The sequence below is a fragment of the Leucoraja erinacea genome, chromosome 19 (genome assembly GCF_028641065.1).
Source record: "Leucoraja erinacea ecotype New England chromosome 19, Leri_hhj_1, whole genome shotgun sequence".
NCBI lineage: Eukaryota > Metazoa > Chordata > Chondrichthyes > Rajiformes > Rajidae > Leucoraja > Leucoraja erinaceus.
This window is the reverse complement of record NC_073395.1, coordinates 3630706-3657262: the sequence shown is the minus strand read 5'-3', so window position 1 is coordinate 3657262 and position 26557 is coordinate 3630706. Positions and strand designations below refer to the sequence as shown.

The following is a 26557-nucleotide window of genomic DNA, read 5'->3' as shown; positions in this document are numbered from 1 at the left end:
TACCAGCTGATGTAATATTTTAATATCGTTTCTGAGCACTGACGAACTTAAAAGTATACAAGTCCCACGTCACTTCATTTACATTTTCAGTTAAAAGCTCAATTTTCTTATTGCTATTTTGATTTTGAATGACTTTAAGCTCACCTGGAGTAACCTCAATCTATACACAATCACAAAATCAAGAGTTGATACAACAATTTGCAGGTTCAAATAGTGTCTCGTTCATTTCCTATAGTGTTAAAACACCTGGGAAACCAAGACCGGTTAAAGTGCATAGAAAGCAACAACTTCACTGTCGAAACTGAATACTTTATTGTGTTTGTGAGAATCAGTTTCTGAAGACAAAGTTGATACACTAGATTATATCTTTTTTGCCCATAGCATAAACAATACTATCCTTTCCATTGTATTTTTTAATATATTACAGTTTGATTGGAATGTAAAGGGTAATGTTACAAATATTTACAATATATTTTATACATAGGTGCAGATATCAGCATTGTACCTTTAGACGAATGACCTTGTCTGTATATCCACAGCCTATCTGTCATTGTACAAAAATGTTTTAAATTCATACAGTATCACAAAAAAAGAGGTATAATGTGGCAGCTACCCAAAGCTGAGAGAGTTACAGGCTGAGTTTGCCTCTGGTTTTTATTCCTCCAGAAGTTTGCTTTAGTTCAAGGTGTGAATGGTTGGTAAGCAGCTACTCAGCCAATGGGACAAAATGCCCTGACTTCAGTCAGTTGCCGATGTGTTGTACGATTAATTGTATCATACATCGGTGGCGGGATTTGGAAATATGCTTCATAAAATGTTGAGGTTGGATCGACTGTATGGGAGGGGAACTCATCACTTTGGAATCTCATTAAACAGACGACTGAACATGGAACAAGTAGATGGTCTGAAGAAGAGTCTCGGCCCAAAACGTCACCCATTCCATTCCTTCTCTCCAGAGATGCTGCCTGTCCTGCTGAGTTACTCCAGCATATTGAGTCTACCTGGGGTGGAAGATTGCAACCTTCACGTGGTCCGCCCTGTTTAATCGAATGCATTCAACACGCTGTACACAATCAAATAAGATCAAATAGAACAAGTTGTCCTACAACTTTAGGCTGTGCCCGCCATACGCAAGAAGAAGTCTATCTCCGGGACAGATGCCACTTTGTCGATTCGCTGTTGCTCCATTAGGGATGACAATCTTGCAGTCAATCCACTTCAACCAAACATACGCTAGATTCCACACTCTGAAGTGCCAACATTTACAACATTAGAGTTGGAGCAGCCACTCATTTTTGCAGCAGTGAAAACTGAGATGAATAAAAGTTTTTGCTTTTAAGGGCAGCAGCTTTCTCACGTTCCATCTCCATCACACGTTTTGTTGGACCATCGCTGAAGCAATTTGCAATATGTTTGTACTACTGAGAACTGTCTTCTGTGATGTAATGGTCATTGGTTAAACGACATGTCCCACTGCCAACCTCCAACAACTCCTCATCACTGTCCCCTTCCTCATCCTCATCCTCCTCCTCCTCCTGATCTTGTGTGGGCATGCACGTCTTGGAGGCTTTGCAGATCTTCAGGTGACGGGTCAAATGGTACTTTGTCAAGAATGCCTTCGAGCACTTTTCGCAAATGAAATCCCTCCGTCCTTCATGAGAATTCAAATGTTTCTTCAGGTGGGTTGTCCTCCAGAAGAGCTTGTCACAATTTGGACACTTGATCTGTCGCTCTCTAAAGGGAAACACGAAAGACCAGGTTAAAACTGACGAATAAAGCGTGCCTGAATGAATGTCACCTCATGCCTAATATGCAATGATAGACAAAAAAAGAGGCTTCTGCAGGTCCACCACCAATTTTCCAGCCCCCTTGGTTCCAGAACCTTGCCGTAATATCTGTTTTGCAGGATCAACAGAGGTCATGTTCTCAGGAGAAGGGCTGAGATACTGACTCGCGTCTGCTGGTTCCAGCTGGGCCACAGTTCCAGAGCCCCGGCTGCCGGGGGCATATTCAACCTACTGAGTGGTCGCGGAAGTCCCGATGAGGTTGAGATCGGCCGCCTTACCCAGCCTAGGCGCCACTTACTCGGGGGGACTTCCGGGAGGGATTTTAAGTGCGCATTGGTAATTGAAGGAGGTGCCAGACCACCAGATGGACCTGTACCTCGCGTCGAATCTGTCACGTTAGACGAAGTCTGATAGCTAGACACAAAGAGCTGGAGTAACTCAGCGAGACAGGCAGCATTTCTGGAGAGAAGGAACGGGTGACGTTTCAGGTTGAGACCCTTCGACTGACCAGGTTAGTCACCTGCCTAAGTTAGATAGACAAAAAGGGCTGGAGTCAATTCCTCTCGGGACAGGCAGCATTTCTCGGGAGACGAACTGGGGAACGGGTGACGCCCGCCTGAACCAACCTGATCTCCTGGTTGCTGGACACTTTAATTCTCTTTCCCATTTGACAGACCCTTCTTCTCGATCTCCTCCATTGTCAGTGAGGTTAAACTGACAGGATTTCGCTTGTGCAGCTTACAGTGAACGAATATTGTTTCCTCACTGCAGGTAGCCTGGCAAACTGCAATCCCTAGACGAAGGGTCATTTCAACCCGTTTCAAATCGTTAGTTTTTTTTGTCATCTTTCATTAATTGTTCTTCATCCTTCCCTCCATAGTTTGCTTATTGCCTGTCGACCCGCGTCACCCATTCCTTCCCTCCAGAGATGTTGCCTGTCCCGCTGAGTTACTCCAGCTTTTTGTGCCTATCTTCGGTTTAAACCAAAGGTCCTACAGCGAGCAAGATAGTCCACTCGACGAAAAAGACGTAGTGCGGTCATGGGCAGATTCATGGGTCATTTTCGGCCCCATTTCCGTAACCGGCTTCCGTCTCCGCACCAAAGATCCCGTAGGATACTAGTGCGGAGACGGAAGCCAGTTACGGAAACATCCTCATAAAAATAAACGTTATTTGGTAAAAATCTTCTAATTTTCAGAATTTTAATTTATTAATATAAACTGTTCCCCCGCAATGTTGATTACGGTCCGGTTACGGAAATGGATGGAAGTTCCGTTGCGTACTACACGTCAACCCATTGCATTTAGCAGGAGTGGTCTATCTTGCTCCACTATAGGACCTTCGGTTTAAACCAGCATCTGAGGTTCCTTCCTACACAAGGCTGTCCTTACTGTGTGTGTGTCACCACGTGCTGCCGGAGATCCTGTCGCCGCATGAACTTCTTGTCGCAATAATCACACTTCAGGTTCTTCTCGCCCGTGTGGATGATCATGTGTGAAGCCAGGTGAGCCTTCTGCGTGAACGATTTGTCACACATTTCACAGCGGTAGTTTTTCTGACCTGGGAAATGAAGGCAAGTTATTTAAACAGTTATTCACAGTCTTAAGAGATGTCGCAGTCACGTCACGTCACACAGCACGGAAACAGGCCCATCGGCCCAACTAGTCCACACAGACCAAGATGCCCCACTTACACTAGTCCCACCTGCCCACCTATATAACCATATAACATATAACCATATAACAATTACAGCACGGAAACAGGCCATCTCGACCCTTCTAGTCCGTGCCGAACACGTATTCTCCCCTAATCCCATATACCTGCGCTCAGACCATAACCCTCCATTCCTTTCCCGTCCATATAACTATCCAATTTGGCCCACCTTTGGCCCATATATCTCCAAACCTCTCCTATCTATGTACATGTAATTTCATTGTGTTTAAAAGAAATAATGTTATTTGTCTGCTCTTGTGTAAGTGGATGTTTATGTTTCTATGCTCTTGTGTAAGTCTATGTTTCTATGATGTACTTAGAAAATAGGTGCAGGAGGAGGCCATTCGGCCCTTCGGCCCTTCGAGCCAGCACTGCCATTCATTGCGATCATGGCTGATCGTCCCCAATCAATAACCCGTGCCTTATTACAAGCATATGGTGCAACATAACTATTGTGAATTAACTGTTTCAGAACCGGGTGAGGGGGAGTGGGTAAAGATGCAAAGCAGGCATATCTCTCTCAATCTCTTTTTTTTTTCTCTTCTTTTTTCCTCTCTATTCTTTTCTTTGCTTACTTCATCTCACCTTCTTGCTTTCTTGTTTCCTCTTCTGGGCTATACAGCTCTAAGGGGTTATTTCTTTTTCCACTATTTCACGAATTAACAATATCACTACTTTATACGATATTCTCTCTCTATTTCATTCTTTTCTCGTTTTCTTTTTTACTATCAAATTTAAAATAAGAAGTTGTACATGAAATGTAATATGTTATTCATGTATTGTATTATTGTACTTTACTTCTAATAAAAAATTTAATTAAAAAAAAAAAAAAATCATTAACCCGTGCCTGCCTTCTCCCCATATCCCTTCACTCCACTAGCCCCTAGAGCTCTATCTAACTCTCTCTTAAATCCATCCAGTGACTTGGTCTCCACTGACCTCTGTGGCAGGGTATTCCATAAATTAGGCTGCGTTGAGCTGCAGGTTCCCCGTACATCACACCAACTAAAACTACCACCTCCCCTACCCAGCGTGGCTGGCTTGTACATTGGTACCATCCTTGCTGAACGACATCCACACTTGCAGTAGTAGTGCCGCAAATGTAATTTTCTTTTGAGCTTCAGGACTTCAATGCCCTCCCTCCACCATCCCAGTTACTGTAATCTCCAAACTCACCAACCCTAAAGGAAACTAAACAAAAAGCTTTTCACTGTACCTCGGTACACATGACAATAGCCCATAGAGGGAGTGCAGAGACGGTTCACCAGACTGATTCCTGGGATGTCAGGACTGTCTTATGAAGTAAGACTGGATAGACTTGGTTTATACTCTCTAGAATTTAGAAGATTGAGAGGGGATCTTATAGAAAATTACAAAATTCTTAAGGGGTTGGACAGGCTAGATGCAGGAAGATTGTTCCCGATGTTGGGGAAGTCCAGGACAAGGGGTCACAGCTTAAGGATAAGGGGGAAATCCTTTAAAACCGAGATGAGAAGAACTTTTTTTCACACAGAGAGTGGTGAATCTCTGGAACTCTCTGCCACAGAGGGTAGTTGAGGCCAGTTCATTGGCTATATTTAAGAGGGAGTTAGATGTGGCCCTTGTGGCTAAGGGGATCAGGGGGTATGGAGAGAAGGCAGGTACGGGATACTGAGTTGGATGATCAGCCATGATCATATTGAATGGCGGTGCAGGCTCGAAGGGCCGAATGGCCTACTCCTGCACCTAATTTCTATGTTTCTATGTTAAACTATCCCCATTCACTCACCACCACTACAATCCATCCATTTTGAAGTCCTTTTATTCTGAGGCTGTGCCCTCTAGTCCTAGACTCTCCCATTACAGGTCACATCTTCTCCACGTCCACCCTATCCAGGCCTTTCATTAACTGCTAAGTTTCAATGAGACCAACCGAGTTCCTCCAGCAGATGTTTAAGAAAGAACTGCAGATGCTGGAAAAATCCAAGGTAGACAGAAATGCTGGAGAAACTCAGCGGTTGAGGCAGCATCTATGGAGCGAAGGAATAGGCGACGTTTCGGGTCGAGATCCTTCTTCTGACTTCAGCAGATTTGTTGGCAGAACAAATTAATGGGTGTAAAAAAATTACTTGAAAATCTCCAGATTTTACCAAGCAAAGGGAAAATGTAATAGAAAAGTGTTTAACAAGGCCCCTGACAAGCAGCAGAGAGCAATTGTGAATTGAAGTTAGACAAAAATGCTGGAGAAACTCAGTGGATGAGGCAGCATCTTTTGAGCGAAGGAATAGGTGACGTTTCGAGTCCAGACCCTTTTTTCAGACTGGTGGGGGGGGTGGGGGGGCGGGGCGAGACCCTTCTTCAGACTGTGGGGGTGGGCCCCCTCCCCGCCCCACATCAGTCTGACGAAGGGTCTCGACCCGAAACGTCACCTATCCATAGATACTGCCTCACCCACTGAGTTTCTCCGGCATTTTTGTCTACCTTCGATTTTTCCAGCATCTGCAGTTCCTTCTTAAAACAATCTGTGAATCTAAGTTAGTTTAGTTTATTGTCACGTGTACATTTGAAAAGAGTGCTTTCCAGTCGGTGGAAAGACAATACACGATTACAATCGAGTCGTCCACAGTGTACAGATACAGGATAAAGGGAATAGTGTTGAAGAAGGAACTGCAGATGCTGGAAAATCGAAGGCAGACAAAAATGCTGGAGAAACTCAGTGGGTGCGGCAGCATCTATGGAGCGAAGGAAATAGGCAACGTTTCAGGACGAAACCCTTCCGGGTTTCAGCCCGAAACGTTGCCTATTTCCTTCATGGTTTCAAGCCGAAAAGTTGCCTATTTCCTTCAGGGTTTCAGCCTGAAACGTTGCCTATTTCCTTCAGGGTTTCAAGCCGAAAAGTTGCCTATTTCCTTCAGGGTTTCAGCCAAAAGGTTGCCTATTTCCTTCAGGGTTTCGGCCCGAAAGGTTGCCTATTTCCTTCAGGGTTTCAAGCCAAAAAGTTGCCTATTGCCTTCAGGGTTTCAGCCTGAAACATTGCCTATTGCCTTCGCTCCATAGATGCTGTTGCACCCGCTGAGTTTCTCCAGCATTTCTGTCTACCCAGGATAGAGGGAGTAAGGATTAGTGCAAGGTCAAGTTACCTTTGCAGCTGGAGCATCAGGCGTGAAGAGGCAGCCTAGCCTACCTGTGTGGATCTTGAGGTGAGTGCGCAGGTTGCTGGGGTCACTGAAGGCCTTGCTGCAGAACTCGCACTTGTGAGGCTTCATGCCCATGTGGCCCATCATGTGGACATTGAGTTTGGTGGAGGAGGTGAAGGCTCGGGGGCAGATGGAGCACTTCCACTTCCTCTCCCGGTTCTGCCCGTGGCTGTTCAGGTGCAACTTCAGCTCCCCGTACGTGCTGTAGGCTTTCCCGCAGTGGCACATGCGCACGTCCGGCTGCTCCGGAACCCCTTCAACAAAGCAAGCACACACGTTCCATTCCTCAAAGTCAGTGAATGCGCAAACCCAAACCCAAATCACCACCGCAAGCAAGCAACCGTTCATAACGTACAGGAATTGATTCCTGGGATGTCAGGACTGTCTTATGAAGAAAGACTGGATAGACTTGGTTTATACTCTCTAGAATTTAGAAGATTGAGAGGGGATCTTATAGAAACTTACAAAATTCTTAAGGGGTTGGACAGGCTAGATGCAGGAAGATTTGTTTCCCGATGTTAGGGAAGTCCAGGACAAGGGGTCACAGCTTAAGGATAAGGGGGAAATCCTTTAAAACCGAGATGAGAAGAACTTTTTTCACACAGAGAGTGGTGAATCTCTGGAACTCTCTGCCAAAGAGGGTAGTTGAGGCCAGTTCATTGGCTATATTTAAGAGGGAGTTAGATGTGGCCCTTGTGGCTAAGGGGATCAGGGGGTATGGAGAGAAGGCAGGTACGGGATACTGAGTTGGATGATCAGCCATGATCATATTGAATGGCGGTGCAGGCTCGAAGGGCCGAATGGCCTACTCCTGCACCTAATTTCTATGTTTCTATGAATTAAGACCAATCGGCCCATCAAGTCCACTCCGCCATTCAATCATGGCTGATCTATCTCTCCCTCCTAACCCCATTCTCCAGTCTTCTCCCCATAACCCCCGACACCCGCACTAATCAAGAATCTGTCAATCTCCGCCTTAAAATATTCATTGACTTGGCCTCAGAAGTCAATGAACTCCACAGATTCACCACCCTCTGACTAAAGAATTTCCTCCTCATCACCAGTCTAAAGGTACACCCTTTTATTCTGAGGCTGCACCCTGGACCCCACCAGTGGAACCATCCTCTATCCAGGCCTTTCACTCCTTGGTAAGATTCAATGAGGTCTTTATGAAGACATAAGGAACTGCAGATGCTGGTTTACCAAATAGACACAAGGTGCTGGAGGAACTCAGCAGATCAGACAGCATCTCTGGAGATCACAACTAAGTGACATTTCCAGTCGGGACTATTTTATGTGCATTGTGTAGGGAAAGGGGATGCCAAGATCTGGTGATAGTTCTGGTAACCTTAATGGAAGGAGCGAGCATATCACGAGTCTGAGAATCAGTGGGGTACAAAGTAACACAAATCCAGGTTTACTCCATGTTACACAGAGGAAAGTGACCGAACGTTATTGCCTTCCATCACAGTGAGGAATGTGGATGTTTACGTTACATTTTATTTGATGTGGCTTAGTGTCTTGTTGCTTTTCACTTAGTATGGCTGTATGGTAACTCAAATTTCACTGTACCTTAATTGGTGCATGTGACAATAAACGCAAACATGGACTTGAACGTGAAGTGTTGTGTCGTCTAACCTTTGCCTTTAATAATCTATTGGCGGGCAACTCGTAGCCGTCATGTCCATGGACATTTCTGAGCTGTGGTATTAAAACCTTTCCCCAACTTATCTCCCTACCACCCTGGTGCACACCCATTAATCCCACTGTGTTGCCCCACCCCCCCCATTCCCCTCCCCACATCCCGTTCTACCTCCATCTTTTCCTCCAGCTCTGCTCTGCTCCTCTCCTGTTGTCGGTTTTTACATCTCTAGCCCTTGTCACTTACTCCACCCGTCTGCCAATCCAATCCTCCTCACCTGTCCCCACCTATCACTCGCCAGGCTTTGTCCTGCCCCCACATCTCTTCCCGCTTTCTCCCCCCCCCCCACAACCATCAGTCCGAAGAAGGGTCCTGACCCGAAACGTCCCCTGTCCATGTCCCTCAGCGATGCTGCCTGACCCGCTGAGTTGCTCCAGCACTTTGTGTTTCACTTGTCTCCCTGCAGTCTCCTCTCTCTCCCTTGCCCATTAACTCCCTCCGATTCACCCGGCACCCACCTACACCAGGGCTAAACCACAGCAGCCAATTAACCCTACAGATCTGCACATCTTTCAGACGTGGGATGAAGCTGGAGTAGCCGAGGGGGAAATGCAACCTCCACAGAGATGTGTGGAAGTCACGACGGAAACAGCTCCGCAAGCTGCCTCGTTAGTTTAGTTCAGTTTAGAGATACAGTGCGGAAACACGTCCTTCGGCCCGTCGAGTCCGCACCAACCAGCAAACCCCGCGCACTAACACTATCCTACACACACTGGGGGCAATTTTACATTGATACTAAGCCAATTTAACCTACAAACCTGCACGTCTTTGGAGTGTGGAAGGAAACCGAAGATCTCGGATAGAACCCACGCAGGTCACGGGGAGAACGTGCAAACTCCGTACAGGCAGCACCCGTAGTCAGGATCGAACCCGGGTCTCTGGCGCTGTGAGGCAGCAACTCTACCGCTGCGCCACTAATTACAGGGACTAGTTTTACAATGTGTTCGTGCATGGAAATCAGGCACAACTCTCGACTAAACTTCCACTGGGGGTGTAGACCGTGTGGAACTGGATCATCTGCAGACATTACACGGCACCAGCCCATAAAGTGTAAAGAAAGTCAAAGCTTTGAGGACATAATCTGAAGGCCAGTTCATTGGCTATATTTAAGAGGGAGTTAGATGTGGAACTGGCGGGGATACTTTGGGACTTTGTCAGCGACGTATGTGGCCACTATTTCCATTCGTTGGCTGCGCAAGCCAAGAATCTCACTGTACCCCGTCACATGTGTCAATAAAGTGTTCCACTCCGTTCCATTGCTACCACTGCGCCACAGTGCTGCCTCTTTAACTGAGTGATTGAATATCCTGGGATGTCAGGACTGTCTTATGAAGAAAGACTGGATAGACTTGGTTTATACTCTCTAGAATTTAGGAGATTGAGAGGGGATCTTATAGAAACTTACAAAATTCTTAAGGGGTTGGACAGGCTAGATGCAGGAAGATTGTTCCTGATGTTGGGGAAGTCCAGGACAAGGGGTCACAGCTTAAGGATAAAGGGGAAATCCTTTAAAACCGAGATGAGAAGAACTTTTTTCACACAGAGAGTGGTGAATCTCTGGAACTCTCTGCCACAGAGGGTAGTCAAGGCCAGTTCATTGGCTATATTTAAGAGGGTGTTAAATGTGGCCCTTGTGGCTAAAGGGATCAGGGGGTATGGAGAGAAGGCAGGTACAGGATACTGAGTTGGATGATCAGCCATGATCATATTGAATGGCGGTGCAGGCTCGAAGGGCCGAATGGCCTACTCCTGCACCTAATTTCTATGTTTCTATGTTTCTATAATACCCGTTACCCATTATAGTAGGAAGGCAAGTGACTGTACACAGTGAAGATATACAACACGAAGGCCCAATTCAAATGGGTATCTGTGGTGTATTATTATTTCAACAATAATTTCAGATGAGTATCCGGTTTATGTATCGAATTAGCAAATAATTGACGATTCAGAAACAGTGGCATATTGAAGAAAAAGCTGAAAAGAATGGGCAGCTGACAAGCAATCGGGACATAAACCACATTTTCTGTGACTTCAATTTCAGGTTTAATAATTTAAAATCAGATCCTTTAATTTCAGTGCATTGAGGTAATTGACTTGTAAACTCCAAAAACACAATGGACTCCCGCACATGTTGGGTAGCCCAGGTATGCTGGCAACATTCCAGCTGTGTTCATAATCATGGATTATCAAACTGTGTTCATATTTAAACCGTTATTTAAACTGTGTCAATAAAATTCATATTAAGATGGGAATGTGGTGAGGTTAAACAGGCAGAGAGATGCTTCCAGTAATTGACAAATAGGGAAAAGCAAGGCAGCCGTTCTGTTTCACTTGCCGAGTTGCCGTGCATAATCCCTGGTGTAGTAATAGAGCAGCTCGTGGTCAGGAGGAACCTCCCTGGACGTACAGAAGTAAATCTTCCCGTTGTGAGGATAGGCCACTAGGTTCTGCTCCTCGCGAGTCCTAAAGAAAATAAGATTCATAGAGTGATACAGTGTGGAAACAGGCCCTTCAGCCCAACTTGCCCACACCGGCCAACATGTCCCAGCTACACTAGTCATAGAGTGATACAGTGTGGAAACAGGCCCTTCAGCCCAACTCGCCCACACCGGCCAACATGTCCCAGCTACACTAGTCATAGAGTGATACAGTGTGGAAACAGGCCCTTCAGCCCAACTTGCCCACACCGGCCAACATGTCCCAGCTACACTAGTCATAGAGTGATACAGTGTGGAAACAGGCCCTTCAGCCCAACTTGCCCACACCGGCCAACATGTCCCAGCTACACTAGTCATAGAGTGATACAGTGTGGAAACAGGCCCTTCAGCCCAACTCGCCCACACTGGCCAACATGTCCCAGCTACACTAGTCATAGAGTGATACAGTGTGGAAACAGGCCCTTCAGCCCAACTTGCCAACACTGGCCAACATGTCCCAGCTACACCAGTCATAGAGTGATACAGTGTGGAAACAGGCCCTTCAGCCCAACTCACCCACACCGGCCAACATGTCCTAGCTATACTTGGTCCATATCCCTCCAAACCGGTCCTATCCATGTACCTGTCTATCTGTTTCTTAAACTTTGGGATAGTCCCAGCCTCAACCACCTCCTCTGGCAGCTTGTTCCATACACCCACCACCCTTTGTGTGAACCCATCAGATTCCTATTAAATCTTTTCCCCTTCACTTTGAACCCGTGTCCTCTGGTCCTCAATTCCACAACTCTGGGCAAGAGATTCCGTGCATCTGTCCGATCTATTCCTCTCATGATTTTGTACACCTCTATAAGATCACCCCTCATCCTCCTGCGCTCCAAGGAATACAGACCCAGCCTACTTAACCACTCCCTATAGCTCACACACTATTTCGTAAATTTTCTCTGAACCCTTTTCAAGTTTGACAATATCTTTCCAATAACATGGTGCCCAGAACTGAACACAATACTCCAAATGCAGTCTCACCAACGTCTTATACAGCCTACTCCTGCAAGAAAGTGTGTTGAAGAGGACAGGGTACTGATTGGGGATGATCAGCCAATAATCACATTGAATGGCAGTGCTGGCTCGAAGGGCCGAATGGCCTACTCATGCACCTGTTGTCTATCGTCTATAATACAACTGCAACATGACCTCCCAACTTCTATACTCAATACCCTGACTGATGAAGGCCCACGTGCCAAAATACTTTTTGACCACTTTATCCACTTGCGACTCCACTCTCAAGGAACCATGCACCTGTACTCCTAGATCCCTCTGCTCTATAACATTACACAGAAGCCGACCATTCACTGTGTAGGTCCTGCCCTTGTTACCGACGTCCCAAAATGCAACAAATCACATTTCTCAATGTTAAATTCCATCAACCACTTCCCTTCCCAGCCCACCTGGCCAATTGATCAAGATCCTGCCGCAATCGTTCACAACCATGCAGTGCCTGTAAGTTCAACATTTACACCTACAATTAATACATTGGTATATTACTGTACTACAAGCAGATTTAACTTCTTTAATGATAATGCAACAAAGTGAATTAGGTTACAGTCAGCATGGAAACAGGCCCTTCGTCCCACTGAGTCCGCACTGACCAGCGATCCCCGTACACTAGTTCTATCCCACACGCTAGGGACAATTTACACAAGCCAATTAACCTACAAACCTGCACGTCTTTGGAATGTGGGAGGAAACCGGAGCACCTGGAGGAAACCCACGCGGTCACATGGAGAATGTAGAACCCGTGGTCAGGATGGAACCCAGGTCTCTGCTGCTGGAAGCAGCAACTCGACCTCTGCTCCACTTTCTGAAAAGGTGATTTTTCCACATTTTTGTCCAGTGTCAGAAACAAATGGTTGTGGTGGATGAGCAGGTACAGCGGGCACAGCTTGCCCTCAAGGCTGCAAGGTGGCAGCAGTCAGTGTGTGATCCCTTTCAGTTTCGAGATAAAGGTGCAGAGACAGGCCCTTCGGCCCACCGAGTCCGCACCGACCAGCGATCCCCGTACATTAACACTATCCTGGGGGTCAAGGAAAGTGCGTTCACATCGCGGCCCCTGTTTCCACCAATCTTTCCACCGCTACAAACACAAGAAGCGACAAGACAAAGACACCATTGTACGCAGATGCTGAGAAGTGTGTACAGCTCTGTCTGAACAACTTCTAATCTTGTGTGTGGACTCGATAAGAAGAAGATCACTATCCTACACACACTAGGGACAATTTACAATTTTACCAAGCCAATGAAACCTACAAACCTGTACATCTTTGGAGTGTGGGAGGAAACCGAAGATCTCGGAGAAAACCAATGCGGTCACGGGGAGAACGTACAAACTCTGTACGGATCGGGTCTCTGGTGCTGTAAGCGCTGCTAGGCAGCTACTCTACCACTGTGCTGCCGTGCCACCCTATAAAGCCCACACTGCTCACTTGTTCCCTTCCCCACGGCCGGCACGGATTCACTCACCTGGCTCTGTGAACAAACATCATCCAGTTACAGATGTCCTCATCCACTGTCACTATTTGAAACTCCAGAACGTAATTACGAAATATCTGCGTTAGAAATACCCAGTAAATGCAAGGATAATCGGAAGTTGTATACAAGACCAAACCATACTGGAATTTGGTCAAACAGCAGCAAAACATAACAGGTCATCTTATACATAAACTTAACAACTTTGCTATCGTCAAAGGACACAGCTGCGTCCACAATCACAAGTTATTCACCCCCTCTCTAGTTGGAGGTACAAGGAACTGCAGGTGCTGGAATCTTGAGCCAAAAATACAAAGTGCTGGAGGAACACAAGAGAGTCAGGCAGCATCTGAGTCTGCCCAGACACAAAACATTGTGTGTTCATTCCCTCCAGAGATGCTGCCTGACCCACTGAGTTCCTCCAACATCTTGTCTTGCCCATCCATTGATCGTTGGTAAACTTCTGTAGACAAAAAAGCTGGAGAAACTCAGCGGGTGAGGCAGCATCTATGGAGCAAAGGAAATAGGCAACGTTTCGGGTCGAGACCCTTCTTCAGACTGTGTTTCTCCAGCATTTTTGTCTACCTTCGATTTTCCAGCATCTGCAGTTCCTTCTTAAACACTGGTAATCTTCTACGCAATCACAGCCTCCAGTGACCATTTGAGAGACCGCTCAGATGTCTGGGCTCTGTAGAAGCTGCCTGACCTGCTGCAACAATTCCTGGTTTCTTTCACAGCGACAAGATGAGATTAATCAGAATGATCGATGCTGACTCAATAGACAACAGGTGCAGGAGTAGGCCATTCGGCCCTTCGAGCCAGCAGCGCCATTCAATGTGATCACGGCTGATCATCCCCAATCAGTACCCTATCCTCTTCAACCCACTTTCTTCTAGCTAAACTATCAAAGGAATAACACACAGTTTACACATATGATTATCAAGCACACATCCTCAATCACACCATCTGTTATTGCTTTTTGTTGAGTACAGTAAACCCTTGCCACCACCTGAGGGGGGGGGGGGGGGGGGTGGTGGGTGTGGGTGTGTGTGTGTGTGTGTGTGTGTGTGTGTGTGTGGACCTGTGGGTGGGTGTGTGTGTGTGTGTGTGTGTGTGTGTGTGTGTGTGTGTGTGGGGTGTCCGTTATTGACGATTGTCCACTACAACTGAGTGCGCGGGGGGGGGGGGGGGGGGGGGGGGGGGGGGGGGGGGGGTGGGGAGAGGGGGGTGGTACAGTTTAACCCAAGGATGGGTGGGGATAAATCGCAGCATTGGGGAGGGTTAAATTCAGGGGGCATTCACAAGCCGGGGAGCGGCTGACCCCCTGGTTTTGCCCACACGCAGTGAACTAGGCGCGCGCGGTACTCGCCATGAACCTTGGACGTGGACGTAGACGTGGACGGGCCCGGTACTCACGCGCCCCTGTGACCTGAAGCCACGAGGTACCAAGCTCGTTGTGGGGGCGGGGGAGGGGGTGCGTGTAACGGGAGTCTGGGCCCGCTATAACCAATATCCACTATGTAGATTTGTGAGGGTTTACTGTAATCTGAAATTCCATGAGTCACATGTGGATAGTTTGTCCACACAGTTTTTAGAGGGTGCATCCCTGTATCCCACCCTGCCCAAACTGTCATGGGGTTTACAGTGCGGTGAAGAACATACAGCAACGTTGGGGCATATTTCAGTCACACTAACTTTCCAGATGTTTGTACTGGTTTTGCTCGTCCAGTCGGTGATTTCCATCAGGTTAATCTGCTGGCCAACCAGAGGTCCGAAGCAGGTTCGTACAGGAATGGCATCTTGACTCCACACGCCTGCAGAGGACCACACACAGTCAGTGAGTTATTACTGCCGCATCTACACACGTACCGTGAAGAGTTTTTATTCGCTTGCTACATAATTAAATCTGATCACACGAGACACAAATACAATCCCCAGTGGCACAAGTCCCAGCCCGTGGCCTGACAGCAAACTAAGGGGAACAGTTTGCTGTTACAGTCTCAGCGCAAACATGCAGTCAGACAGAAGCGTGGCATCTGCTGTAGAGGTCTCATTACAACGGGAGGTACAGCTAGACACACTGATATTACTCAGGTTTAGTGTTGTCATGTGCACCAAGGTATAGTCAAAAGCTTTGTTTTGCATGCTATTCAATCAGATCAGATAGGGCAGCACAGTGGCTCAGCGGTAGAGTTGCTGCCTCACAGCGCCAGAGTCCCAGGTTCGATCCTGATCCAGAGTGGCGTTTGTACCGAGTTTGTACGTTCTCCCCGTGACCGCGTGGGTTTTCTCCAGGTGCTCCGAATGGCCTCCTCCTGCACCTATTGTCTATTATCTATTGTTGAGCGAAAACGAGAAGCTGCTGCGACTTGGGCGGGGGAGGGATGGAGAGAGAGGGAATGCTGGGATTTGAAGTTAGTGAAATCAATATTCATACCACTGGGGCATTTTCTCCACAGGATCTCCAGAAGTATCTTAAAAGAATGCTTAAGATGGCAATATTTTTCAATATAAACAGGAGAGATATTGTGAGGAAGCTGACACTTACCGACATCGCCCCCTGTGATGGACTGGCGGAGACACAGTTGCCTTGGAATCGAGAGCCTGGCTCGGCTGTTGACTGGGGTGTCTGGAATGAAAGTCACTGCCCCATGTTCAGGGCAGTCCTCGGGGTAGGCCCGGTCACATAGAGTGCACCCTGCACCACAGGGAATAAAGACACAAAGTTACACCCACGATACACGTTCGACGTGCCTGCAACCCCGCGGGGCCCATCGCTGACAGCCACATTCACAACCGCTCCATGAAGATCAACATCAACCAATAACAAGATTAACTTCTTCCACAAGGTGCTGGAGTAACTCAGCGGGTCAGGCAGCACCCACTGGAGAACAGGGATAGGTGACGTTTTGGGGTCGGGACCCTTCTTCAAAATCGGGGAGAACTTCCTCAAAGGCGGCATATCTTCTGCAGATTTCGCAATGGAGCAGTGGATGTTTGGGGTCTGAAGAAGGGTCCCGATACGAAACATCCCCTACTGGGTCTGAAGAAGGTTCCCGACCCAAAACATTACCTATTTAGTCTGAAGTAGGGTCCCAACGTGAAATGTCACCTATTGAATATGAAGAAGGGTCTCGATCTGAAACGTCACCTATCCATGTTCACCAGAGATGCTGCCTTACCCGCTAAGTTACTCCAGCATTCTGTGGTTCAGGTGCAGGAGTAGGCCATTCGGCCCTTCGAGCCAGCATCGCCATTCAATGTAATCATGGCTGATCCTCCCCAATCAGTACCTCGTTTCTGCCTCCTCCCCATATCCCCTGACTCCGCTATCTTTAAGAGCCCTATCTAGCTCTCTTGAAAGTATCCAGAGAACCAGCCTCCACCGCCCTCCGAGGCAGAGAATTCCACAGACTCTCTGTGGGAAAAAGTGTTTCCTCATCTCCGTTCTAAATTCTTATTCTTAAACCGTGGCACCTGGCTCTGGACTCCCCCCACAATCGGGAACATGTTTCGTGCCTCTAGAGTATCCAATCCCTTAATAATCTTAATAAGATGTTTCAATAAGATGCCCTCTCATCCTTCTAAACTCCAGAGTGTACAAGCCCAGCTGCTCCATTCTCTCAGCATATGACAGTCCAGCCATCCCGGGAATTAACCTTGTAAACCTCCGCTGCACCCCCTCAATAGCAAGAATGTCCGTCTTCAAATTAGAGGACCAAAACTGCACACAATACTCCAGGTGTGGTCTCACTAGGGCTCTGTACAACTACAGAAGGACCTCTTCTGGTCCCCTGTTTGGCCCAAAATCCTCACACCATCCCACTGGATGCTAAACGGTGTACAATACACATTCTGTTGCTGCTTACACAAAATAGTTCTGCACAAATGAGCAATAAATAGCATGAGCCTGGGTTTGATGCCCCTTCCAAATAGTGTAGACAAAATTGCTGGACATACTCAGCGGGTGCAGCAGCATCTGGAGCGAAGGAAATAGGCAACGTTTCGGGCGAAACCCGGAAGGGTTTAGGCAACGTTGCCTATTTCCTTCAGGGTTTCGGACCCGAAAGCAGGAAAGCAATCACAATGTTGGGCGAGTCCAGAACTAGGGCCCACAGTCTTAGAATAAAGGGGAGGTCATTTGAGACTGAGGTGAGAAAAAAAATTTTCACCCAGAGAGTTGTGAATTTATGGAATTCCCTGCCACAGAGGGCAGTGGAGGCCAAGTCACTGGATGGATTTAAGAGAGAGTGAGATAGAGCTCTAGGAGCTAGTGGAGTCAAGGGATATGGGGAGAAGGCAGGCACGGGTTATTGATAGGGGACGATCAGCCATGATCACAATGAATGGCGGTGCAGGCTCGAAGGGCCGAATGGCCTCCTCCTGCACCTATTTTCTATGTTTCTGTGAAACGTTGCCTATTTCCCGCTGAGTTTCTCCAGCAATTTTGTCTACCTTCGATTTTCCAGCATCTGCAGTTCCTTCTTCCACACGGACGACACCAGAACTGAAGGAGTTGCAGACAGTGAGGAAGGCGGGCTGAAGATACAAGGTAGACAAAAGTGCCGGAGAAACTCAGCGGGTGCAGTGGCATCTATGGAGCAAAGGAAATAGGCAACATTTCGGACCAAAACCCTTCCTCAGACTGATGGAGGGTGGGGGAAGGGGTTGGGGGGGGCGAGGAGAAGACAGGAAAAAGGAAGAGGAGACACCCGAGGGATGATGGAGAGCTGAGAAGGGGAGGAGACAGCAACTGCACCCTATTCAATGTTTATGCCGATAGGGTGCAGACTGCCCAAGCGGAATATGAGGTGCTGCTCCTCCAATTTCCGGTGGGCAGGATACATGTGGATATAGATCAGCTGCAGAAATGGGTGAAATAATGATGACGGAGCTGATTCCGAGCACGTTACAACTTAGATCCCATGGCTACTTAGTTTTACCAACAAACGGCGATGTTAAACCAATCCAACTTACAGATTGTGAAAGAGTCTGCCAGGTTTTCCTTATTGGAGCCGGAGTCGTCCATCTGCAGAGCCGGCGCCACAAAGGTCAGGGTTTCCGCCGACACATTGACCTGGTTGGAGGTCATGGAGACGTCTGCGGTGATGGTGGAGACGGAGACAGAGTCCAGACCCAGGCTCGGTCCGTGGAGAGAAGGCAGGGAGTGGGGAGGAGGGAGTGCCACTGCCCCAGGGTTAGGGTTGAGTGCAGCGGCGTGGATGGGGTCACGCAGTGCCCTCTCCGACATGCTGCCCACCCGACCGGCCATGGCCTCTGGTTCCATCACAACCGGCAGCTCCAGAGGGCTGCCGTGAATCGGCATCGGTCCCTCCGCTTCCAAGTTGTTCCGCACCGAGTCCACGCTCATGGATTCGTGGCCTCTGGACCCAGGGGGCAGCGTCCGGGACTCTGCCCTCACCCCGCTCATCGCCATCTCGTCGCTCATCCCTTCCGTCGGGATGGGGCTGTTCACCCTGGAAACCGTTTCCATGGAGATGCTGGCATCCAGCGGCACCTCCCCGTTGCTGGGCTGGTGCAGACTCTGGGAGCCGTGACTGCCGACCTGTCTTGAGTCTATCGAGACGATGCTGGTCTCCAAGCTGACGCCGCTGCCGGGCTCATAGTGATCCAGGGCAGGCGGGTTGCTGGAGACAGGCAGTGCAGGAGTGCCGTCCACACTGATGGCCGTGGGGTGGATGTACTGAGGAGGTGGTCTGTCAGCCAGGTAAGACAGAATGCCTGCAGGAAAGGCACATGGACAAATCAGTGCGAGATTGAGAAACGTCAACTTCAGATTTACAATAAAAGGGAACAGGTAAAAACAAAAATTTCACCATCAGTTCCCATGTCCCAAACACTTTAAAAAATCCTTTCTATTTGGAAACAATAAATACATTTTTTAACTTTAATTTCAAGTGAAAGTGCTGGTGGAATCGCTGGGGAACATGGATAGGTGATGTTTCAGGTCAGGACCTTGCACAGATGCTGCTTGATCTGCTGAGTTTCTCCAGAACTTTGTCTTTTTCCTGCAAACCAGCATGGTTTAGGTTTATTGTTGCCACATGTACAGTGAAAAGCTTTTGTTTTGTTTATACTATGCTGGAAAAATCGAAGGTAGACGAAAATGCTGTAGAAACTCAGTGGATGAGGCAGCATCTGTGGAGAGAAGGAATTGGCGACGTTTCGAGACACGAAACATTGCCTATTCCGTCTCTCCATAGATGCTGCCTCACCCGCTGAGTTTCTCCAGCATTTTTGTCTACCGTGCAGAATATAGTTCTCAGCAATGTAGTGCATCAGTTCCATAGACTTCCATCTGCAGTTCCTTGTGCCTTTATTAACTTCAGCTGTAATACATCTGGATTGTGTGCTTTCTATGGTGTATCTGTACAAATGGGTAAGGGTGTTTGGCGATGTGCTGAATTTCCTTTGCCTTCTGAGGGAGAAGAGGCTTTCTTACTGTATTGATTATGTGATTGGATCAGGATAAATTATTGATAAATTTTCCCTGGATGGAAAACCCAAATACCAGAGTGTACAGCTTTAAGGTGAGAGGGCCACAGTTTAAAGGAGATTTGAGGGACAGCTTTTTTTTAAAAAACCCAACGGGGTTGAGTGCCTGGAGCACGTTTCCAGAGGTGGTGGTGGAGGCAGATACAATACTGGCGTTTAAGAAACTTTTAGATAGGCGCGTGGATATGTGGGGAATGGAGGGATATGCATTAAGAACAGGCAGATGGAGTTGGTCCCGGCATCTTGTTCTGCACAAAACATTGTGGGCTGAAGGGCCTGTTCTACATTCTATATTTACACCAAGGAACATGAAACTATAAAAAAAAAAGCAGACTGATGGATAAAAGAGATGAGGAGAACTGTGTTGTATCCGAAAGTACTGCAGATGCTGGTTTAAATCGAAGGTAGACACAAAATGCTGGAGTAACTCAGCGGGTGAGCCAGCATCTCTGGAGAGAAGGAATTGGTGACATTTCGGGTCGAGACCCTTCTTCAGACTGATGTCAGGGGAGGGGGCGAGATAAACATAGAATGTAGGCAGAGGCAGTAAGGCTGGTGGGAGAACTTGGAAGGGGTGGAAAGAGAAAGCAAGGGCTATCTGAAGTTAGAGAAGTCAATGTTCATACCGCTGGGGTGTAAACTACCCAAGCGAAATATGAGGTGCTGTTCCTCCAATTTGCGCTGGGCCTCACACTAACAATGGAGGAGGCCCAGGACAGAAAGGTCAGATTGGGAATGGGAAGGGGGAGTTGGTGCTGAGCCACCGGGAGATCAGCGTGTTAGCCACTGGAACAAAGCATAACATTTTGTAACTATGTCAAATGTAGAAGAGATTTTATGCTGAAGGTTTCCTGTTTGCAGTCAGGTCATTGCTTACCTGGCAAAATGTGCCGGAAGTAGCTGTTGTCCAGGTGTGGGTAAGGAGGAGGGGGCAGCGTGTAGTTGCGGTCAGGAATGCTGCACATGACGCCACGTTCCCCGATGCTCATCGGAAGCATCAACGAGAGGGCGGAGGGGAGAGTGCCCAAGGTAGGGCTCAGGTTCGGGATCGCTACGGGCATTCCTGCAATTAAACCAACGAGAAACGGATGAAAACAAACCGACACGTATCAAGCACTTAACATGGCAGCACGAAGACGCAGCGGTAGAGTTGCTGCCTTACAGCACTTACAGCACCAGAGACCCAGGCTCCATCCTGGCTACAGGTGCTTGTCTGTACAGAGTTTGTACGTTCTTCCCGTGGCCACGTGGGATTTCCCCGAGAACTTTGGTTTCCTCCCACACACCAAAGACGTGCAGGTTTGTAGGTTAATTGGCTTGGTATAAAATGTTTTTAAAAATTGTCCCGAGTGCAGGGTAGTGTTAGTGTGGGGGGTTCACTGGTTGGTGGGAACTCGTTGGACCGAAGGGCCTGTTTCCACGCTGTATCTCTAAGCTAAACTAAGCACAAGCAGAATATGAGTTGCTGTTTCTCCAGTTTGTGTGAACAGTAAATTCTCCACTTTTAGGTAATAAACCAACCCACTTGTCCCAGAGAACCTAATGGCTCTGACGATTTGTAACAAAGATACACATTCCCTAATCTATCTGGAATTTCATTGTGCAGCAGTGGGGCACCTTAATGGTTATTTTTCCAACTCAATAACTAACTGGATGAATGAATGTAGTCCTTTTGTCCCAACTAGTTTATTCTCATCTCCTTAGATGCTCAGGTTCAAATCTATACACCAACCTTGTAATATACTCCACTGAGGCTTCAAATTGTCCTGATCTAAATTGCCCTTCCCACCATTGACTCCATTTGCACCACGCTGCCTCCAAAAGCAGCCAACATAATCAATGACTTGTCCCACCCTGGTCATTCGCCCCTCTCTCTGCTGCCCTCACAGAAGGTACAGATGCTTGATTGCACGCACCAACAGACTCAGGAACAGCTTCTTCCCCTCTATTATCAGGCACCTGAACTGCCCTTCCATAAGCTAGTGGGGAGTAACTATAAGACATAGGGGCAGAACTAGGCCAGTCGGCCCATCGAGTCTACTCCACCATTCGATCATGGCTGATCTCACTTTCCCTCTCAATCCCATTCTCCTGCCTTCTCCCCGTAACCTATGACACCTTTACTAATCAAGAACCTATCAATCTCCGCTTTAAAAATACCCAATGATTTTGTCTCCACCGCTGTCCGTAACAATGAATTCCAAAGATTCACCGCCCTCTGGCTAAAGAAATTCCTCCTCATCCCCATTCCAAAGGAACATCATTTTAGTCTGTAGCTATGCCCTCTAGTCCCAGATTCTCCCACTAATGGAAACATCCTTTCCACTAGTTTAGTTTAGAGATAACAGCGTGGAAACAGGCTCTTCAGCCCACCGGGTCCACGCAGACCAGCAATCCCTGCACACTAACACTACCCTACACACACTATGGACAATTTTTACATTTACCAAGCCAATGAACCTTTGGAGTGTGGGAGGAAACCGAAGATCTCGGAGAAAACCCAAGCAGGTCACTGGGAGAATGTACAAACTCTGTACAGACAGCACTCGTAGTCGGGATCAAACCCAGCCTCCGGTACTGCATTCGCTGTAAGGCAGCAACTCTACCGCTGCGCCACGACTCTGTGAGTGGTCTCAGGTTAGATCAGTGTGTCCTACCTGGAGCTGAGAGAGGGTTGTGAGTGGGTGAGCTCATGCCCAGGTGAGTTGCTGTCACAGGTAAGGTAGTACTGACGGACGAAGCACTCAGCTGCTCCATGCCCACCTGACTCAGGTTGATGTCATTCATGCTGGGAAAATAAAAAAATCAAAATGTACATGGATTCTGTGACGGCATTATTATGACATGTACCGATTATGTACAGCATTATATGACTGGATAGCATGCAAAATGAAGCATGATATCTGATCAGATCGAATAATACTACACATACAAGTCAAACTCGAGTACTATAGATAGCGCAAAGGGGAAGATATGGAGTGTAGAATATAGTTCTCAGCATTGTAAGCACAAAGGAGACTGTGTGCCTCCTTCACTGACGAAAAACACAAAGTGCTGGAGTAACTCAGCAGCTCAGACAGCGTCTCTGGATAAAGAGCATGCGTGACGTTTCGGGTCGGGACCCTTCTTCTGATCCTTTTTCCATCCTTTTCCCCCAGAGATGCTGCCCGACCCGCTGAGTTACTCCAGCACTTTGTTTCTATCTTTGGTATAAACCAGCATCTGCAGTTCTTTGTTTTTACATTCCTTCACTGACGGTCGCTTTTCAAAAAAATCTGCAGAAGTAATATATAGATAAAACTAGCAAAGTTGTTTTGTCATTGTTTTTCCTCTCTGTTAAGTAAATTAGATGAATCCAACATCTGTAAGGAGAGTTTCCAGATGTACTTTTTGTACTGCCTCCTCGTCCACATCACAGCTCATCTCAGCTCACCATAGCTCACCTCAGCGCACATCAGCTCACCTCACCGTGAAGCAGGTTTATGATCCTTCCCCGTGTATCTGTCCATCCATTTGCTGAATACTCAAATCGAGAAAATACAAACTTTTTCTGAATTATATTGATCCTAAATCTGTGCTTCTTAACGTCCACCCGTCAGACAGAAACCAGAGTCAAAACTGTTCTATGTCCAAATCCCAAATAACTTTCCTTTCTTTTAGTGCACTGCTCTTTCCAAATTCACCTTCTTAACGTGTTATCAACAGAAATATCAACTAGAAAAATCAGCGGGTCAGGGAGTCATAGGGCACAGAAACCTTTGGCCCAACTCATCCATGCTGACTTAGATGCCCATCCAAGCTCGTCCCAGTTGCCTGCATTTGCCCCATGTCCCTCTAAACCTTCCTATCAATGTGTTGTTTTTAAATGCTGTTATTGCACCTGCCTTAACTAACTCCTCTGGCAGCTCGATCCATACACCCGCCACCCTCTGGGTGACAAAGTTGCCTCTCAGATTCCTATTAAATCTTTCTCCTCTCAACTTAAACCTATGCTCTCTGGTTCTTGATTACCTCACTCAGGGTAAAAGACTTTTGCGTTCTTCCTGTCTGAACCCCTCATGATTTTACACACCTCTGTGAAGGTACCGTACATGGAGAAAACAAGTTGGTTTCAAGATAAGGTGATGCCAAGATAAAATCTGAATATACCTGAATGAATCTCCTTTTTTACTCTATCCCAAAAGATTTTCACGCTTGAAGCATCCATTTGATCCCACTGCAGAAAACAAGTAGAATATCAGGGTGAAGTCACCACTTGGGGAGATGTTAATGTACAGGGCATTGTCCAGTGCACTATCAAGTGCACAACTGTGCTGATTCATTGCAAGGCAGTGTAAAAACATTTTTGATTGATTGAAAGATACAGTGTGGAAACGGGCCCATCGAGCCCACGCCGACCATCGATCACCCGTTCATAGGCACAAAATGCTGGAGAAACTCAGCGGGTGAGGCAGCATTTATGGAGAGAAGGAATTGGTCACGTTTCGGGTCAACACCCTTCTTTAGACTGACGTAAGGGGAGGGGGTAGGACAAAGAAAGAATGTCGCCGAGCCTGCGTTTGGTCTCGTCGATGTAGAGAAGTTGATACCTGGAACAGCGGATAGATGAGGTTGGAGGAGGTGCAATTGCACCTCTGCCTCACCTGGAAAGTCTGTTCTACCAGCATCTGCAGTTCTTTCTTAAACAGATCACCCGTTCACACTCGTTCTATGTTATCCCACTTTCCCGTCCATTCCCTACACACTCGGGGCAATTTACAGGCATGTCTTTAGGATGCAAAACACAAAGTGCCGGAGGAACTTGGAAGTGTAGGTGCGGCCCCTCCTGGGTTAGGCACAGAAAGGCTCTGCAGAGTTTATGTGGAGTCAATGTGAACGCACCTTGCAGTCAGCGTAAACACAGACCTTGCAGAGTTGCCCCAAGTTAGTGCAATACATCTCATAGTGTGAGAGGGTGTAAACCCAGTCCCTGCACAGAGTCACTGCAGACACAGACAGGGCAATACATCCCATGGTGAGAGTGGGTGACAATAGACAATAGCTGCAGGAATAGGCCATTCGGCCCTAAACATTGTCCTTGCACAGAGTCACTGCAAGTCGGTACCACACAGACCAAGGTATGAGAGGGTGTGGACACAGCATTGCACAGGGTCAGGGCAGTGCAGCCCGTGCTGAGCGTGGGTGTAAACACACTCCTGGCACAGTCAGTGCATCAAGTCAGTGTGCAATACACCCCAAGGTGTGAGAGGGCGTAAACACAGTATTGCACAGAGTCACTGTAGGTCAGTACCACGCACCTCATGGTATGACAGGGTATAAACACAGTCCCTGCACAGAGTCAGTGCAGACACGGCCAGGGCAATACAGACCACGGTGTGAGTCGGTGTGAACACAGCATTGCACAGTCCCTGCACACACACAATATATATATATATATATATATATATATATATATATATATATATATACACACATACACAAACATTATATACACACTATATATATATATATATATACACACACCGACACACAACTATATATATACACACATACACAAACATTATATACACACTATACATATACACACACACTATATATATATATATATATATATATATATATACACACACACACACCGACACACAACTATATATATATATATATATACACACACACACACCGACACACAACTATATATATATATATATATACACATATACACGCACAGGGCAGTGCCGCCGCGCTGTGAGTGAGTGTGTGTGGAGACGGGCCTGTGTAGGTTAGACCCGCTGCACTGGAGCTGCTGTCAGATGGGCCCGGGCAGCGGCAGCAGCGGCGACCGGTAACCCCGGCCCGGCCCGGCCTGTGTCGAGGGGCCCGGGGAGGAGAGGGAAGGCAGGGAGCGGGGGCTGGGCCCTGTGTCGCCGGGCGGCGCGGCCCCCGCTCCTTTGTTGTCTCCCGTGTGTTGCTCACTGACCTGCCTGCCTGCCGGCCAGCCGCGCGCCGCTCGCTCCCGACACCGCCGCTCGCTCCCGCCGCCGCTACCCGCTCCAACGCTCGCTCCCGACACCGCCGCCGCGCGCATGCGCCACCACACGCTCGCTCCCGCCGCCGCTCCAACGCGCGCATGCGCCGCTCGCCCCCGTTCCTCCTCCCCTTCCCCCCCTCCTCTCAGCCAGCGCCCCCCGCTGGCCGCTCCCAGGCATGACAGAGCCATGTTCTGACCAAAGGTCTTTGGCTCTGACCCAGGGCTGGACAGAGACAGAGACAGAGACAGAGACAGAGAAACAGAACATAGAAACAGAGACAATAGGTGCAGGAGAGGCAGAGCCCTTCGAGCCTGCACCGCCATTCAATATGATCATGGCTGATCATCCAGAGATCCCGACCTGCCTTCTCTCCATAGACCCTTAGCCACAGGGCCACAGACTCCCTCTTAAATAGAGCCGATGAAGTGGACCTTACGAGAAACAGGCTCAGGGTGGGTGGGAAAGTGAGAAGTGAGTGGTGGTGAGTCTGTGGAATTGTAGATAGGGCTCTTAAAGATAGCGGAGTCGGGGGATAGTGCAGAGAAGGTTCACCAGACTGATTCCTGGGATGCCAGGACTGTCTTATGAAGAAAGACTGGATAGACTTGGTTTATACTCTCTAGAATTTAGGAGATTGAGGGGGGATCTTATAGAAACGTACAAAATTCTTAAG

The 26557-nt window shown here is 47.7% G+C and overlaps 1 protein-coding gene across 1 annotated transcript; it reads right to left on the bottom strand.

The window, feature by feature from the left end:
* Positions 1-25922, bottom strand: prdm4 (PR domain containing 4). The gene is made up of 12 exons (XM_055650081.1): positions 25833-25922; positions 24005-24071; positions 22513-22643; positions 20733-20918; positions 18317-19081; positions 15888-16037; positions 15035-15153; positions 13334-13419; positions 10714-10841; positions 6664-6930; positions 3179-3347; positions 1-1734 (listed from the first exon to the last, which is right to left on the bottom strand). The coding sequence occupies exons 3-12, from the start codon at positions 22640-22642 to the stop codon at positions 1419-1421; spliced, it is 2316 nt and encodes a 771-aa protein (XP_055506056.1). The 5' UTR covers position 22643; positions 24005-24071; positions 25833-25922; the 3' UTR covers positions 1-1418.
* Positions 25923-26557: the final 635 nt, after the last annotated feature.

Coding starts and splice junctions, on each gene's coding strand:
- prdm4 (XM_055650081.1), bottom strand. CDS start 22,642: ATGAATGACATCAACCTGAGTCAGGTGGGCATGGAGCAGCTGAGTGCT. Junction 20,919..22,512: donor CAACCCTCTCTCAGCTCCAG/GTAGGACACACT, acceptor GTTTAATTGCAG/GAATGCCCGTAGCGATCCCG. Junction 19,082..20,732: donor CTTCCGGCACATTTTGCCAG/GTAAGCAATGAC, acceptor CCTTTCCTGCAG/GCATTCTGTCTTACCTGGCT.